This window comes from Spermophilus citellus, assembly GCF_964194105.1.
Source record: "Spermophilus citellus genome assembly, chromosome: 1".
Taxonomy (NCBI): domain Eukaryota; kingdom Metazoa; phylum Chordata; class Mammalia; order Rodentia; family Sciuridae; genus Spermophilus; species Spermophilus citellus.
The window spans coordinates 53,802,030-53,816,873 of record NC_138182.1 but is presented as its reverse complement, the minus strand read 5'-3'; the positions used below and the strand labels follow the sequence as shown (position 1 = coordinate 53,816,873).

The following is a 14,844-nucleotide window of genomic DNA, read 5'->3' as shown; positions in this document are numbered from 1 at the left end:
AGAGGTAGTGGTGGTTGAATTCTTGATTTTCTCTTTGGAACTATAGTTTTTTCCGAAGCGTTGTGTTCAGAAGGCCAAGCATTTCTCTTCTCTCCCTTGAGCCTATTATATGGTCCATATCTAGTCAATAACAGCCAAATATAGTCTGTGACCTTTGGAGAGTAATGTAAGTTCTGTTTTAGATTTTTTCATCCATAGAATAAGGAGATTGAATTCCATTCTCTAGGGCTCTCCTGCTTCTAAAATTTAAACAATTTGAATATACTTTGTTAGTGTCTTTGAATCTCATTATCTAGAAAGCAGGGAAGACAATTAATAGCAATTAGGTAAATGATTCATATATGTCTCTTTTGAAACTCAATCCATTGAAGATTGTTAGGAGCTCATTTTTTTATGTCAGTTATTTTTACTATTTTTTATTGTTGAGTTGAATTTGTTGCTTTCTCTCAGTGTTATAAAGAACACTTGCTTATTTAATAAAATATTTTCTTCTTTATCCTCTCAAGGTTAGTGTATAATCTCATTAAGAAAAGGCCATTTGCTATAAATATTAACCTAAAAAAATTCATAACATTCATGTTAAAGGACTACCAGAAAAAAATTGAAGTGGTTAATATTTAAAAAAAATATTGTCATGAGATAAACTTAACCTAAGAAGTACCAACAAAAAGTGTAATAAGCAATTATTAGTATTTACTGATTTAACATACATTATGGACAGAAAAAACTGTTTTTTATTATCTTTTGTGCTTCTGATTTCTTACACATTTGGAACTTCATATTCTAGGTTTTTTTAAATGGTGAAATAATGTATAAAATTTATATGGAATTTTATTTTTTAAAAGGTCACATTTTAAATCAATCCCATTAGAACATAATGGAAGATGAACTGAAATAAGATGTAATGTATAACCATGTACCATGGAACTGTAATTTTTAATGGAAAATTTAGTGTAAAAGGAAAGATTTTGAAAGGATATTCTTTATATAATTTGGCTGCTATTTTTGAAACTTTGAAAATAGAAAAAGAATAAAGTGGAAATGTAATTAAAAAAGACTTTTTTAGTTCATGGCTCTCGGCAACATAGAAAGTTTTGTCATCTTTGACTTCATTCTGACATAAAACCCTTATAAAATGCGGCATATGCTGTGTTAGCGATCAGAACTGTTTTTGAACAGTATTAATCTTCTCTAGGAAAAATGGAGCCTTACACAGCATCTCTAGGAAGTAAGATTAAACACAGACCTTTAATGGCAAAATAGCTAGATCAGAAGTATAGATGGTACTAATAATCTGACTTATGATTCAGAGTTTCATGTTATACGTGAGAAAATCTAGTCTTTTAGAGCAAGCGTATTTTGTACTGGCTTTAGAAGAACTTCACCAATGGATGGAATGGAGTCTGGAGTTTGCTTCACTGTTGGCTCTGCATTGTTCTGTGTAGTCTGATTCTCTTCCTTCTCTGTCCCTGTGCAGGGAGGGATACCTGAAGGTAATTATCTCATTTCATTGTCACAAGGACTCTTCAAGGGCCTGTTTCATAGATGGGTGACCTAAGCCTTTGGTTTGGTGTTGAGTGATGGGACCTGCATGCATAAGAACCTGGTATCCTCATTCCAATCCCAAGTTCATTGCAGGGTCCTGGCATGCTAGTAAATCACACAGTGATTGCCAGTATAGATAACTGAAATAATATTTTTCTGTAAAAACTTTATTCCCATTAAATATCCTTCTTGATTCTTAGTCCTCCTTAATGAGTTCTTTTTGTTTTTGTAGTAGTCTGGTTTTGATTGCTATAACAAAATGATGGAAGTTGAGTAATATATAAAGAAAGGAGTTTTTTTTTTTTTTTAATCTAATTTCTTCTAAGCTTTGGAGATTCAAGGTTGTGTCACCAGTATCTGCCTCATTCTAGTGAGCATCTTATGGTAGATGGCATCATGTCAGTTTCATGTGCAAGAGGGAGCTGTTACACGGAAAGATAGGAATCTAGAAACAGAAAAGTAAGAGACTTGTTTCAGTCTTTTATAATAACCCTCTCATAAGAATTAAAAAGGGTTTCACAAGGGCTATGTTCTTTTAAAGAGCAACACTCCCAGTGTTAACCTCTTACTAAGTCCTATCTTTTTAAAGGTTCCAACACCTCTTAACATCCCCAACTAACTACAAACACGTGAATTCCTGGATACACACTCAAACCATAGTGGTTGCCAACATTTAAATTCTGCTTTTGCATAAGTGCTTTTCCTTGTTTTTCTTTCATTTGAGGCAGTCTATTATGTGGATGAATTTTTTTGGCTAAATTTTCTATATGAAAGGTCCCTCTCCTACCACTTCAAGTCTATTTGGATAACAGATTCATTATCTGGTATCATATTAACATAAACATTTTTCAGTCTTGGTTTATTGATTCCTGTTGTTTTCTTTGTTAGTAAACTCTATTTCTTCCTACCCCTTTGCCCACATTCTCACTCTTTACATTCTGTTCTTTGTAAAGTAGTAAAGTATTGCAAGGCTTCCAGTGGCTCTCAGGGTCATTTGTCTTACCCAGAGGGTATAAGCCACCTGAAAAAAATACAGTATGAAATAATTAATAAAGAAATAAAAGAGTCAGAATAGGCTTTAAAGCAGAGCACCTGGTAGATTGTCTAGTCCTGGTAGGAGATGGACTAGAGCAGTTAAAAAAAAATGCCTCAGGTGGTTTATTTAAGGGGGTGCATCAAAGGCAGGGATAAGGTTTCAGGGGGTGGAATCTTGCTTCCTAAAGTTGACATCTTGGCATGCTACACCCATCTCTGAGAGGCTGTGTGGCTACAGCAGATCACCCCATCTCAGGTGCTATGTGGTACCAGGCAGAGCTGAATAGAAATTCACATGTATCTGGGCAGTCTTAACCAGTGTGATTGTCATTGGAAGTTCCCAAATATCAAAGTTTCCTATTCAATGGATTTCCATGTAAATTTGTTTCACACACAACTCTCCACAGTAAAGACAGAAGAAAATCACACATTTATTACATCATGAATGTGCTGATATGGTAAACTCAATGAGTCTAAATCATCTTTTTTTTTTACTAAAAAGACAGAATTGGTAAAAATTACTTCAGACTCTGGTTTGGAAGTTGAACTGGTCAGGGTTGCTTGTAAACTTTTTTTTTTTTTTTTTTTTTTTTAAATGTGACACAAGGATCCTTTATAACTAGTAAAAGATATCCAGAGTTAAGTCAGGTAATCTTCATTCTTTTATGAGATCTGCTGCTCAAAATTACTCTTAGCATTTTTTTTTCCTCATGAGAGATATGTTGCTAACAGTCATGGTAGTAGGATGATGATTACAAGAATTATAAAATGAACTGATTACAAGAATTATAATGAACCAAAGCAGAAATTGTGAGTGCAGTACTTAGTAGGTGTTCAGTAAATTGTATTTAAAATTTAAGATTATTTTCTTTTGTTAGACTAGAAAATGCTTCAGAATGTGAAGGAGGGATACTGATGATGATGGGAAAAAAATCAAATTCAATTAAAAATTACATTCTACCTTCTTTTGATAATTGATGAGAAAAAATTACATATATTTTCTAAAGAGTAGCATGTTGTTATTTGGTCATATTAAGGAAATGAACTAGTATTGTTATTAGTTTTTTTCTGAATATTTCAACTAATATAGAAATACAAAAATTTAAATATTGGGGAGAAGGAGTTACATGTGTATTATATGGTACCCATGGGACCTTAACTGTCAATGGAGTAACTATTAAGAATGATGCCTGTATCTCCAGTTTGGATTTCTTTTCTCCTTATCTGTATCCTGTTGCCTCTTGTACATTTTCAGGTGGATATGGATGAGCTCCTAAAACTGAACATGTTTAAAATTGGGCTATTTCAAATGTGGTCATCATTTGTTCATAAATTAAACAAACCATACCATCATTTACCTGGTTGCTTAAGCCTGAGTTTCCTCCTTTATTCTGTAGATTTCTGCTTACCTACATACAACTGATAATCCACATGAATGACATTTAGTGTGCAAATTCCTGTCCTTTCTGTTGCTAATATGGATACTGTGATAAACAAAGTTTCTGCCTCTAAGATTTGTACTTTCTAATGGAGAAAAAAAGACATTATCAAATTTATGACATATGCCAAGAAAGCACTTTGGAGGAGAAAAATGCAGAGTAATAATGGTGAGTGCTGAGTGAGGGGCTTGTAGTAAAAGTAGACTTTGCCAGCAAGTTTTAAGAGTATTTTTCTGCTGCATTATGGTAAAGAGACTGTAGTTAGTTATGCCTGGAAGTGGAAATATTAGTTAGGAAACAGCTGGGAACCAGGTATGCCAGGTTTCTGTTCTCATGACTATAAAGCTCAGGGTTTACTCCAGTTGAACTGGGCTGACTGGGCTGCACAAAATAACCACACAAGAGACACAAATACCTTTTTCTTTGAGGTCGCTCTGATGGCCCCTCTGACCTTAAGGGTGCACAGGAAGAGAGAGATGGAGTATGCACTGACCTCTTTTATTGAGGAGAAGCTATTCAAATGAGGCAAGGGGTCAGGTTTCTGGGGGCTGAGTCTATCTTCATGATGTCCACTGTCAGCAGGTTGACTGACACCTGGGTAGGCCACACCCAAGGGCACAGTAAGAGAAGGGGATACACACAAGGTACTTCCATGGAAGATTCTATCCTAAACAGGGCAACGGCTTATATTACAAAGGAACAGGTGAGCATAGCTTCACACATAGGGCTGTAGCAAAACACACCCATGCACAGGACACCGACCCTGGAACCCAAGAAGGGTGGGGAAAGCTCTGCCACATTTCTGTGACTGAGGGCCTCCGCACCCAGCCAGGGAGTGTGACTCAGTCATGTGCAAGGTTGGTCTCCCATACAGGTATTCCCAAGAAGGGGAATAATAGTAATTAGTGAGGTGGTGAGGAGAAATTAGTTTGGTAGCTGTTTAGGGATTAGAGTCAACTGGATTCATTGATGGACTTGGATATGGTTGATAGAGAAATAGTTGAAGTATAAACTCTTTGACTTGTGCAGCTGCATTAAGAGAATACCCAGCTCCTGAGGAAATGTAGAAAAGGAGATGTGGAGATGAGAGAGAATATGCCAGGAGTGTGGTTTTCAGATATGGTAAGCTGAGGCATCCATTAGATATGCAAATGGAGATGTTGAAAGTAAAGAGGTGGATAGTCTAGAATTCAGAAGACAGATATGAGTTGGACCAATTATTCGACTGGTTCCCATTGTATATTCTACTTTTAGAACTCATGTGATTCCTGATGAGGTTATCAGTTCCTCTCATTTGTTTTCTCCTCTGTCATTATTTTTGCTATTTTTTCAATCTAACCTCAGTACTTCGAGTTTGTCTTTAAATACAATTCTTCTGATTTATCTTGCAAGATGTATGAATCTTGCAAGTACTGGCTCCTCAGTACTCTAAATATAGTTCAAATGGATTTTCTCTCTGGAACTTTTCATTACTTCTGTGAAACAATAAAAGGAGAGAAAATTGTGGGCTAGTGATGTGGTTTAGTGGTAGAACACTTGCCTAGCAAGTACAAGGCTCTGGGTTCCATACTCAGCACCACCACCAGAAAAAAAGAAAAAGGAAAAAAATATATATATATATATAATAAAAATAAAATAAAGAAAAGTGATGAAAATTTAGAAAAGGAGGATAGATGATTTGAATGGTCAATTAATAAAAATAAGACTTTAGCACTTAAGACAGTAATATAGCATAGGAGTAGCATGTAGAACAGTGGAACAGAATTCAAACCCAGAAAAACAGACCTATTATAGCAACATGCATTTTATGAAAGAATAATTTAAAATCTTTTGTGAAAGATGGTTATTCATAAAACAATGCAGAAATAGTTAATAAATATTTTGTAAAACAGAAAACTGGATTGTTGTCTTACAGTAAGTTCAAAACATGTAATTAAAATACACCTCTTTCTGATGTAAAAATAATGGAATTATAATTGCCAACTTATACATTATATGAAGATCTCGTAACCAATTACCAATCTTGTGTACTTACATCTTATGAAGTTCTTGTAACCAATTACCAATTCTATTTGCTTTTTTAAGGTTATTTCCCCCTATTATTGTGATCTGTGTGTGTGTGGGTGTGTGTGTGCGCGCGCGTGCACGTGTTTGTCTCTCTAAGCAATTTCCTCCCCGTTCTGTGTTACTATGATCCTAATTTTTTAAGATAACATACTTTGAGAAGTGTTGTTTGTGGACACAGAGAGTAAAAAGGTGATTGGACCACCTTAGTTGTAGTTGTTAATCTTGACCATCATATGCCTTATGATAGCCACATGTTTTTATATTGTTGTATAGCATAATGTGTTTATTGTATATTTCTGTTAATGATAAAGTAGTTAAATTTGTTTCTTAATCTTTAGAACACTGAGGTAAAATCAGCAAGTATCAAATTTTGACTTTTTAGATTTAAAAAACAATTTCTAAATAATAATGCAATTTTATTGGAGGTGTATTCTTAAATAAATGTGGTATATCAAACAAAAAACAGATATAAGAGCCGGGTGTGGTGGCGCACCCCTGTTAACCCAGTGGCTGGGGAGGCTGATATAGGTGTATCACAAGTTCAAAGCCAGCCTCAGCAAAAATGAGGCACTAAGCAACTCAGTGAGACCTTGTCTCTAAATAAAATTCAAAATGAGTCTGGGGAGTTGGCTCAGTGGTTGATTGCTCCTGAGTTTAAACCACGGTACCCCAAAACAATAACAACAACAACAACAGCTATATGATTTATTTTAGCACTCTTTGTGCTAAGTTCTTAATACATTCAAATCGTATGTATATTGATTTTTGTAATTGTGTGCTATATATTGTATACTTACGCATAATTGTATTAGTTTCCATAGTGTGTATTAATTTTGTTTTTTCCTTCAAATATTAACTCTTAATAGTTTCTCTGGTAGGGTCACCAGTGCTTATCTGAAACAGTTTGAGTCTTGGAATATGTACTTTTGTAACTGATTTAGAAGTTTTTTTTTTTTTTAAAGCTTTTTTGATGGAAGTTTATTTTTTGTTCTTTTGCACTTCAGTGTCTTTACTTCCCCTAACATAGATCTGTCCTTGCTTTTACAGAGAAAAGAGATGAAGAAGATTTTGAAGAGAAGAAAGCTATTAAGAAAAAGATTAAAGAACTTAAATTTCTAGATTCTAAAATTGCTCAGAACCTTTGTAAGTATCAACTTTTAATGCTATTATCAAAACACATACAAAAGGTGTTTTTATTTCATTTTATGACTTCTTTTTCATTTTATGTTGTTTTAATTATAATATTTGCTTAATTTCAAAGATAACACTCCCTTCTGCAAATTATGAGATTAAATTCTTCAAAAGACTAGTGTGTTAGGATTTCATCCTAAATCATTTACATATTTTCTATCTTCCATAATTGAAAAGAGAGTTATAATTTCAAGTCCCATTTTAGAGTATAAAAATAAAAACAAGGAATTCAAGTAATAACATATTTTTTTTAAAAATTGGTAATATATCATTTCTGTTATATTCTTCTGAATCTATTATTTGTGATACTTGATCACACATGAAGGAGTTTAGAATATTAATGGAAATAGGGATGATGATAAAATGAATTTCATTATCCCATCTGAGCAGTTCAAACCCTTTCTTCAAAAGTACTGACTGGAAATATTTTTGATTTAATTACTGTTACAGGAGCTAACTACTTAGTTTTGAATTGTCTTCCTGACTGAATTACTGTGAGAAAAGAAGCTAAATAGTTTTGCTCCTAACTCATTTGTAATTGGATCTTAGATATACCAAGGATAGTTCTGCTTGGACCTGAGATAATATGACCATTACTTTCTTATAGTACATGAGGGATATAATGTGGAGAATATAGTGGGATGAAGCAAGTAAACATGACTTTTAGTCCACCTATTAATTATTACATGCCTCAAATGAGTTTTTAGTAATATTGGAACAAAACAGTTTTTCAGTGAGAGGATAAAGATTCAGACTATTGATTAAAGAGAGTTATATAAGAGGTAATATATGAAGAAGATATGATTGACATTCCTTTTTATGAAGGTTTTAGAAATGACTCCCCTTCATCCTTCCCATGAGAGAGGGTCATCACTTTTCTATAGTATAGGCTGGACTACCACCCACACAAAACAGTGTGAAAGTATTAATGCTGTCACACAATATTTTATTCTCATTTTGAGCACAAATTGCTCATCCCTGCCTCTTCCATGTTAAGTACCAACATGTGGCACATTTGGGTCAATCAAAATATAAGTGAGGTGACATCAATTTTGGGTAGAAACATTTGATTGGTGATGGCCACTTCAGTGAATCTCTTTCCCCTGGCACCCAGAATGGCAGTCAAAGTGTTGTTCACCATCTCGAAAAGAGGATCATAATTAATACAGCTCTGCCTCTCTTGTGTGTGATAGACACATAGTTTCAATGGAAAATAGTTGTGTGTGTGTATGTGCTTATTAGTCCCCTGAAAATTTGGGAGTTATTACATGATACAATCATTTCAGGACCTCCCACCATCCTCCCTTGCACCCCTAGAACATAGTAATGTCCAAAAGTTCTAACTCAGCGATCAGAAACAGGTGTTTTGTTTTGAAAAATATCCATGGTCTGCATTACACATTGCTAGTCTTGACTTTAAATAACTTTGTCATGGTTCCCGAAGAAATATCATTTTGAAAACTGTACTTTCTGAGTAGATCAGCCAGGATGACTTAGCTTAAATATTTATTTCAGTTGACTTGTTGGGCAAGGTTATTCATTATTACACATTATATAGCATGTGCTAAAGAGGATGTGCTGGATAGTTAATAGCATATACTAATAACTGTTGACTAACTCTTCCAGGTAGGTATTAGCATTGACATTATAGGTGGAAAATCTGGAGGGTTTTGCAGTTAGGTGACTTGAATAAGGTTGCTCATTTTGAAAATGTTTAAATAGGTATAGTTTTATTTATTCCTGCTTACAGATTACAAAATCACATTCTTAAAGAGAAGCATCCTGTTTGTAATATGCTTTAGCCAGAGGATATATATCCCATTTGTTTAATTGACAAACAAGTTACAAAGTACAATATCAAAAGATCCAGAATTTATATCATGTCTGATGAGAATCCATTATAGGATTATTCTTGCCTTCTCAGATTGTAGGAAAAAGTGTTATGATTGAAGCTTCATGAAACTTTGGCAGCCTATAATCTGTACTGTAATTATAGTTGGATTCACAGCTGGGTTTTGTCTATAAAATTCAGTCTTAAGATGATAAATTCTGAGCAGAGATAGTGTTGATAGTGGTACTGTTTTAGAATGAGGCAACTTGGAATAAAGCTGTGGTCAGTAATAGAAATATACTAAAATGGAGAGATTTACTTCTAAATTTTATAGAAGAGAAAAATAATGGGTTGGTACTAGATAAGTTCTCTTAGATTTCTCCTAACTGAAAAATTTTTGAGAATTTTGAGGAAAGAATCTATTAGTTACTCATTTATTTGTCTACTTTACTTAAAGATAGGTTAGATTTCCTATATTTTCAGTTCACAAAATTTTGGCAAAAATTCTGGGCTCATCATTAGTGATAAAATTCCAGGATCAAGAGAAGTCTTAGGAGTTTTATAAGATTCATGAGGTTAACCAGATTTTTTTTTTCCTTGAGTGAATTTAAGAGCTGTAATGGGAGAAACCCTGGAATCTACAAATTAATGTAAAGGTTTAAATATTTATAAATTTCTTCACAGAAAACAAGCATGACTGGTTCTCAGATCTGCACACTTTACACTCCTTAACTGAACCCAAAGCTTCCTACTGGGATCTATATAATCACATTTTGAATGATAAGATGTATGTTAGTAGAAGGATTCATTTTAATGGGCCTTTTGGAAGTTTTAACTGAGTATCTCTTATGTTATTCTCAGTAACTTTTAAGTTTTTTAAAAAATAAAGTCTATACTTGTCTTTCGAATTGTCTCTTAGGCATCCCCCCCAATAGTTATTACAGCAATTGCTTTCCAAAAGACAATCAATTAATTAATAAAGTATTAAAACCTTATTTTGATCTTTATGAATATATTAATAGGGTATTATGTTTTATTTATAAAACTTGAAAGTTGTGGACAAATGACAAATATAAGAGAAAATAAAAAGAATAAGCTATTTTAATCTGCAAAGCAAATTTTCCTAACGTTTTATTTATATATATATATATTTGTGTTTTATTTGTTACTATGATGTATAGTGTGTTATTTACATGTTTTACTCATCCTTTTTGGTATTTACTTACTTCATTATGTGAGAACCACTAACTTCACAGGTACTGGTGGACCTATTAACGTTACTGATTAAACAACTGTGAAGTTAATAGGTCCACCAATACCACACTTACTTCTGACTGCTTTATAAATTTAGAGGTTCAAGAACACTTTCAGGTTTCATTAGTAATTAAAATTATGTACAGAACTTAATTTTTTTCTCTCATTGTTATTTTGGTCTCTCTCTCAATGGAGTTGTGGTCATTTCTGACTTCTGCCAGCAATGACTTATGACATTGCTCAGAGTATTGTGAAGCAGGGAAGCTCCCTTCGTGGTTAGGGTTTTTACAGAGACTTGGTCATAGTTGAAATCCTATATTAATGACCCCAATTTCTAACCTCTGTACAAGAAGAGCTAAAAGTTTGAGGCTCAAAACCCACACTAGAAATCAGATTGTAACCATAGACTATGTAGTTTGGCCCAGTATCTCCAGGTATTAAAGAACATCAGGCAGGATGTTCCAGTGGTTTAGAGAGTACCTCATTTTACAGGCAATAAGGTCAGGCAGACCTTAGCTGGGTAAAATTAATCCTTTATCTCACATTATCATATTTCTAAAAAATTTCCTATTCATTTAAAACTATTTTATATCATTAGGATATTTATGTTACACATGAGAGATTCATAAAATATATGATACAATTTAATAATAAACAAAACATCCATAGTTAAAAGAAAACATTGCCTCTACTTTAGAGGCTTAAATATGTCCCTCTCCAATTTTATCCCTTTTCCTGTGAGAAGTAACCTTATCATGATGTTCAGTTAAGCACTTTTTTTGGGGTAGTTTTACTAATTATATACATATTCCTAAACATGTTTGATTTGGAATCTTAAAAACCCCAGACCATGTTAATTCATTCAGGTATAGGATAATCATCTCCATTGCAATACAGGATTTACATTCTTGGAATGTTACACTCGATTCATTCAAGGTGTAGTTGACATTTAGGTGATGTTCATGCTAAACCTGTTCTACTGCCTGTTTTGTAAACAAAGTTTTATTGAAATATTAACAGGGCATTTGCTTACATATTGTCTATGGCTGCTTTTGAGCTATACTAGTTGAGTTGGTATTTGTGACATACTGTGTGTCATCCCCTGCTGTGTCAACTGTTGTGTATTTGTACCACTTTACTCTTGCCTCAGCAATGCTTGTTTCTGTTTTACCTCCCCAGTGCTTGGTGTTTTAGAAGACACTAGATTTGTTGTTGTTTTTTTTTTTTTTTGCTTATCACATTTGGCATTTGTTGAGCCTCCTTGGTCTGATGATGTTTGTCTTTCTGTAATTCTGAAAAATTCTCAGCATTTACTTTTCAAATGCTTATTTTTAAATGTATACTTATTAATTGACACATTAATTGTAGATCTTAGTGGGATTTGTTGTGGTTTGTCCATACATGCATACAGTGTATATTAATCATATCCATCCACCCTTCTTCTACCCTCATGCCTCCCCCCCACCCCACGCCCACCCTTGTATGCCCTTGCCGACACACACTATTTCTACTTTCAGGTCAACTTTTATTTATTTTTCCTTTCTTTTTAATCTTCCTTATATTAGAGGGAACATAACGATACTCATCCTTTTTTGTTTGTTTGTTTGGGTCTAGTTTACTTAGTTGAACATGATGTTCTTAAGTATGCTTCTTTTCTAGTACCCTGAGTGATCTATGTTTGGACCGTCTATTGGGCTTTTAAAGGTATCCCTACCTCTGTGTCTCTCAACCTATTATTTTTAAGTCATTTTAGATGACTGTGCTTAAGGGTACCCAATTGATGTTACCAATTTTCTTTTCATCAGATGCCTAATCCGTGTATATGTTGAGTTTTCAATTTTAATACATGTATTTTTTATTTCTAAAAGTTCTACTGTTTTCTTTCTCAATTTGTTTTATTTTCAGTGAGTCTTTTTGATACTACCCCATCCCAACATTTCCAGCTATTGTTTCATTTCTGTAAATAATTGTTTTCTCCTAGGATTATTACTTTTCCTGGCTTTCAGGATATCTTGAAAATGCTTTTAAGATTAAAAACATGCTTTTTAGATATTTCTGGAATGTATTATACTTTGTCATACTACCTGAAATATAAAACTATAATACCTTTCTTTCCCAATTCCTATATTATGTCCCAGAGTAATTTTGATTTTTCCCTTTAGCCTTTCAGTCTTTTGTATTTTCTGTTGTTGTTGTTGTTGTTTTTGGGTACCAGGTATTGAACCCAGGGGCACTTAACCAATGAACCATATCCCCAGCCCTTTTTAAATACTTTTATTTAAAGACAGGGTTTTAATGAGTTGCCTAGGGCCTCACTAAGTTGCTGAGGCTGAAATATTATTTACCTTGAATATCTTATGATTCTCCTGCCCCCGCTTCCTGAGCCACTGGAATTACAGGTGTGTTCCACCACACCTAATCTTTTCTATATTTTTAATTGTGTCCATAGATAGTGTATCTTGATAGAATTTGTTGTTTTTCAGAAGGCATCAGTAGTGTCAATGCTTCACATTAATCTAAGTTTATAAACCAGACCCATCTTAACAATTCATCTTCTAAATTTGCTGGCTTCTGAGGCTTAACACATTACATTTATTTATTCATCACTTTTATTTCTTACTGTTTTGATTTTCATGAATTTTGCCCTATTTCATATTTCAACCTCATGTTAATTGATATTATTTTAGATGACTATATTAGAAGAAAGAATGATACTCTGTGAATTCTAAGGTAGATAGATTTTTATGTTTTTTTAAAAAATATTTTTGGTAAATGTCATCAAACAGAAATCTTTTCATGTTTTCCATTGCTTTTTATACCCAACATGTTCTTCTCTAATCACAAATGAATATTATTTACCTACATCTTTCTTTGTAAATGATGTAAGGATTATTTTATAACCTGTCATTCATTTATTATCCTTTTTAGATCATATATATATTTTTTGTGTGTGTGTGTGTGTGTGTGTGTGTGTGTGAATTTTAGGTAACAATACTAGAATTATTCCCATATGAATATCTGTTAGTATCATTTAGATCTTCTATTTCATCTCACTCATGGGATATTGAGGGTAACAGGCATCCATAATTCCTAGCACAGTGATCACATATTTTGATTCCTTGCTTTCTGAAATGTGTGATTGAAGTTTTTGATGGTAGTCAGTGCTGAATATGGTAAAAAAATTATATCTTTGAACATGGAAAGATAATAATAGAATAAAGGAGGAATAGAAAAAGCATCATATTTAATTTTGTGAAATATCTTTATATTACTCAAAAGTCCTTGACAATATCATTATAGGACTAATTTTTTTTTTTTTTTAAAGAGAGAGTGAGGAGAGAGGAGAGAGAGAGAGAATTTTTAATATTTATTTCTTAGTTCTCGGCGGACACAACATCTTTGTTGGTATGTGGTGCTGAGGATCGAACCCGGGCCGCACGCATGCCAGGCGAGCGCGCTACCGCTTGAGCCACATCCCCAGCCATATAGGACTAATTATTTAAGTATCAAGAAAAATTTAAGTAATATATGAAATTCTCTGTAATATATTATCTCAAAATTTATTTGGATAAATTATTATGAAAATTTATTTTATAAAATGTATATTTTAAGATTTAATTACATGTAAATGCTCTTTCTCCAGCATATTATTTACAATACTACTGAATAGTAAAAGTTATTCTTTGTGAAAGTGTTAGTGTGTAGTACTCTTTTTTGTGTGTGTGTGTGTGTAGTACTCTTAACAATGTTGTTTTCCGAACTATTTAGTAGAACTGGAAGATATGATAAGGCAATAACATAACACATGTGTAGACAAATATTACATGTATATACTGGGATTTTATCATTGTTTTCATAACAGTGTGCTGCTTTAGAGTGTATCTAATATATTTTAATTCTTTTAAATCACATGAAATTTGGCACATTCCTATGGTAGACAAATAACTAAGCATTTGAAAACTGACCTTGGTTTCTGCATCATAATACAGGATTATTGTTTAAATCCTAGTTCTACAAGTGTAGAGAACATAAAATCTACTAATGAAAGCCACCTCCCCCATGATAACTATCCTAAAGGAATAAGTTCTCTCTTTATGAATTTATACTTGATCTTATAAATAGAATTTCATCTCAAATTTCTTCATTTTCTTATTCATTATGAACCTTTTTTCCTCTCTCAGCAATCTTTCTGAGCTCTCTTCGGGTGCCATATGAGGAAATAAAAACGATGATATTGGAAGTGGATGAAACACAGTTGGCAGAGTCTGTGATTCAGGTAAGCAAACAGAGCCTAAATTTCAGTATTTCATTGCAAACTTCTCATTAAATAGAAATCTGTAAGTGAAGCATAATTTTTAACCCTAATCATTCAACTGGAAAATCATTACTGCATAATTAGCTTTACCATAACTTCTGCACTGCCAGAAGATAAAACTGCATCTTTCTCAAGTGCAGACTAAATATAATGCTATCAAAATCATT

The 14,844-nt window shown here is 33.3% G+C and overlaps 1 protein-coding gene and 1 long non-coding RNA gene across 5 annotated transcripts in view; both read left to right on the top strand.

The window, feature by feature from the left end:
• Window positions 1–14,844, top strand: part of LOC308654458 — a 1,408,498-nt gene that overhangs the window by 1,017,496 nt on the left and 376,158 nt on the right. The window lies entirely within an intron of this gene.
• DIAPH3 (diaphanous related formin 3) overlaps window positions 1–14,844 on the top strand; it is a gene marked incomplete at its 3' end in the record, with an annotated part of 478,285 nt that overhangs the window by 225,467 nt on the left and 237,974 nt on the right. For all 4 annotated transcript variants that reach the window (XM_081278663.1, XM_081278662.1, XM_081278661.1 and 1 more), the window contains 2 exons: window positions 7,134–7,229; window positions 14,544–14,638. In XM_081278663.1, coding sequence (XP_081134789.1) covers window positions 7,134–7,229; window positions 14,544–14,638 — 191 coding nt within the window. The remainder of the gene's footprint in view (window positions 1–7,133; window positions 7,230–14,543; window positions 14,639–14,844) is intronic.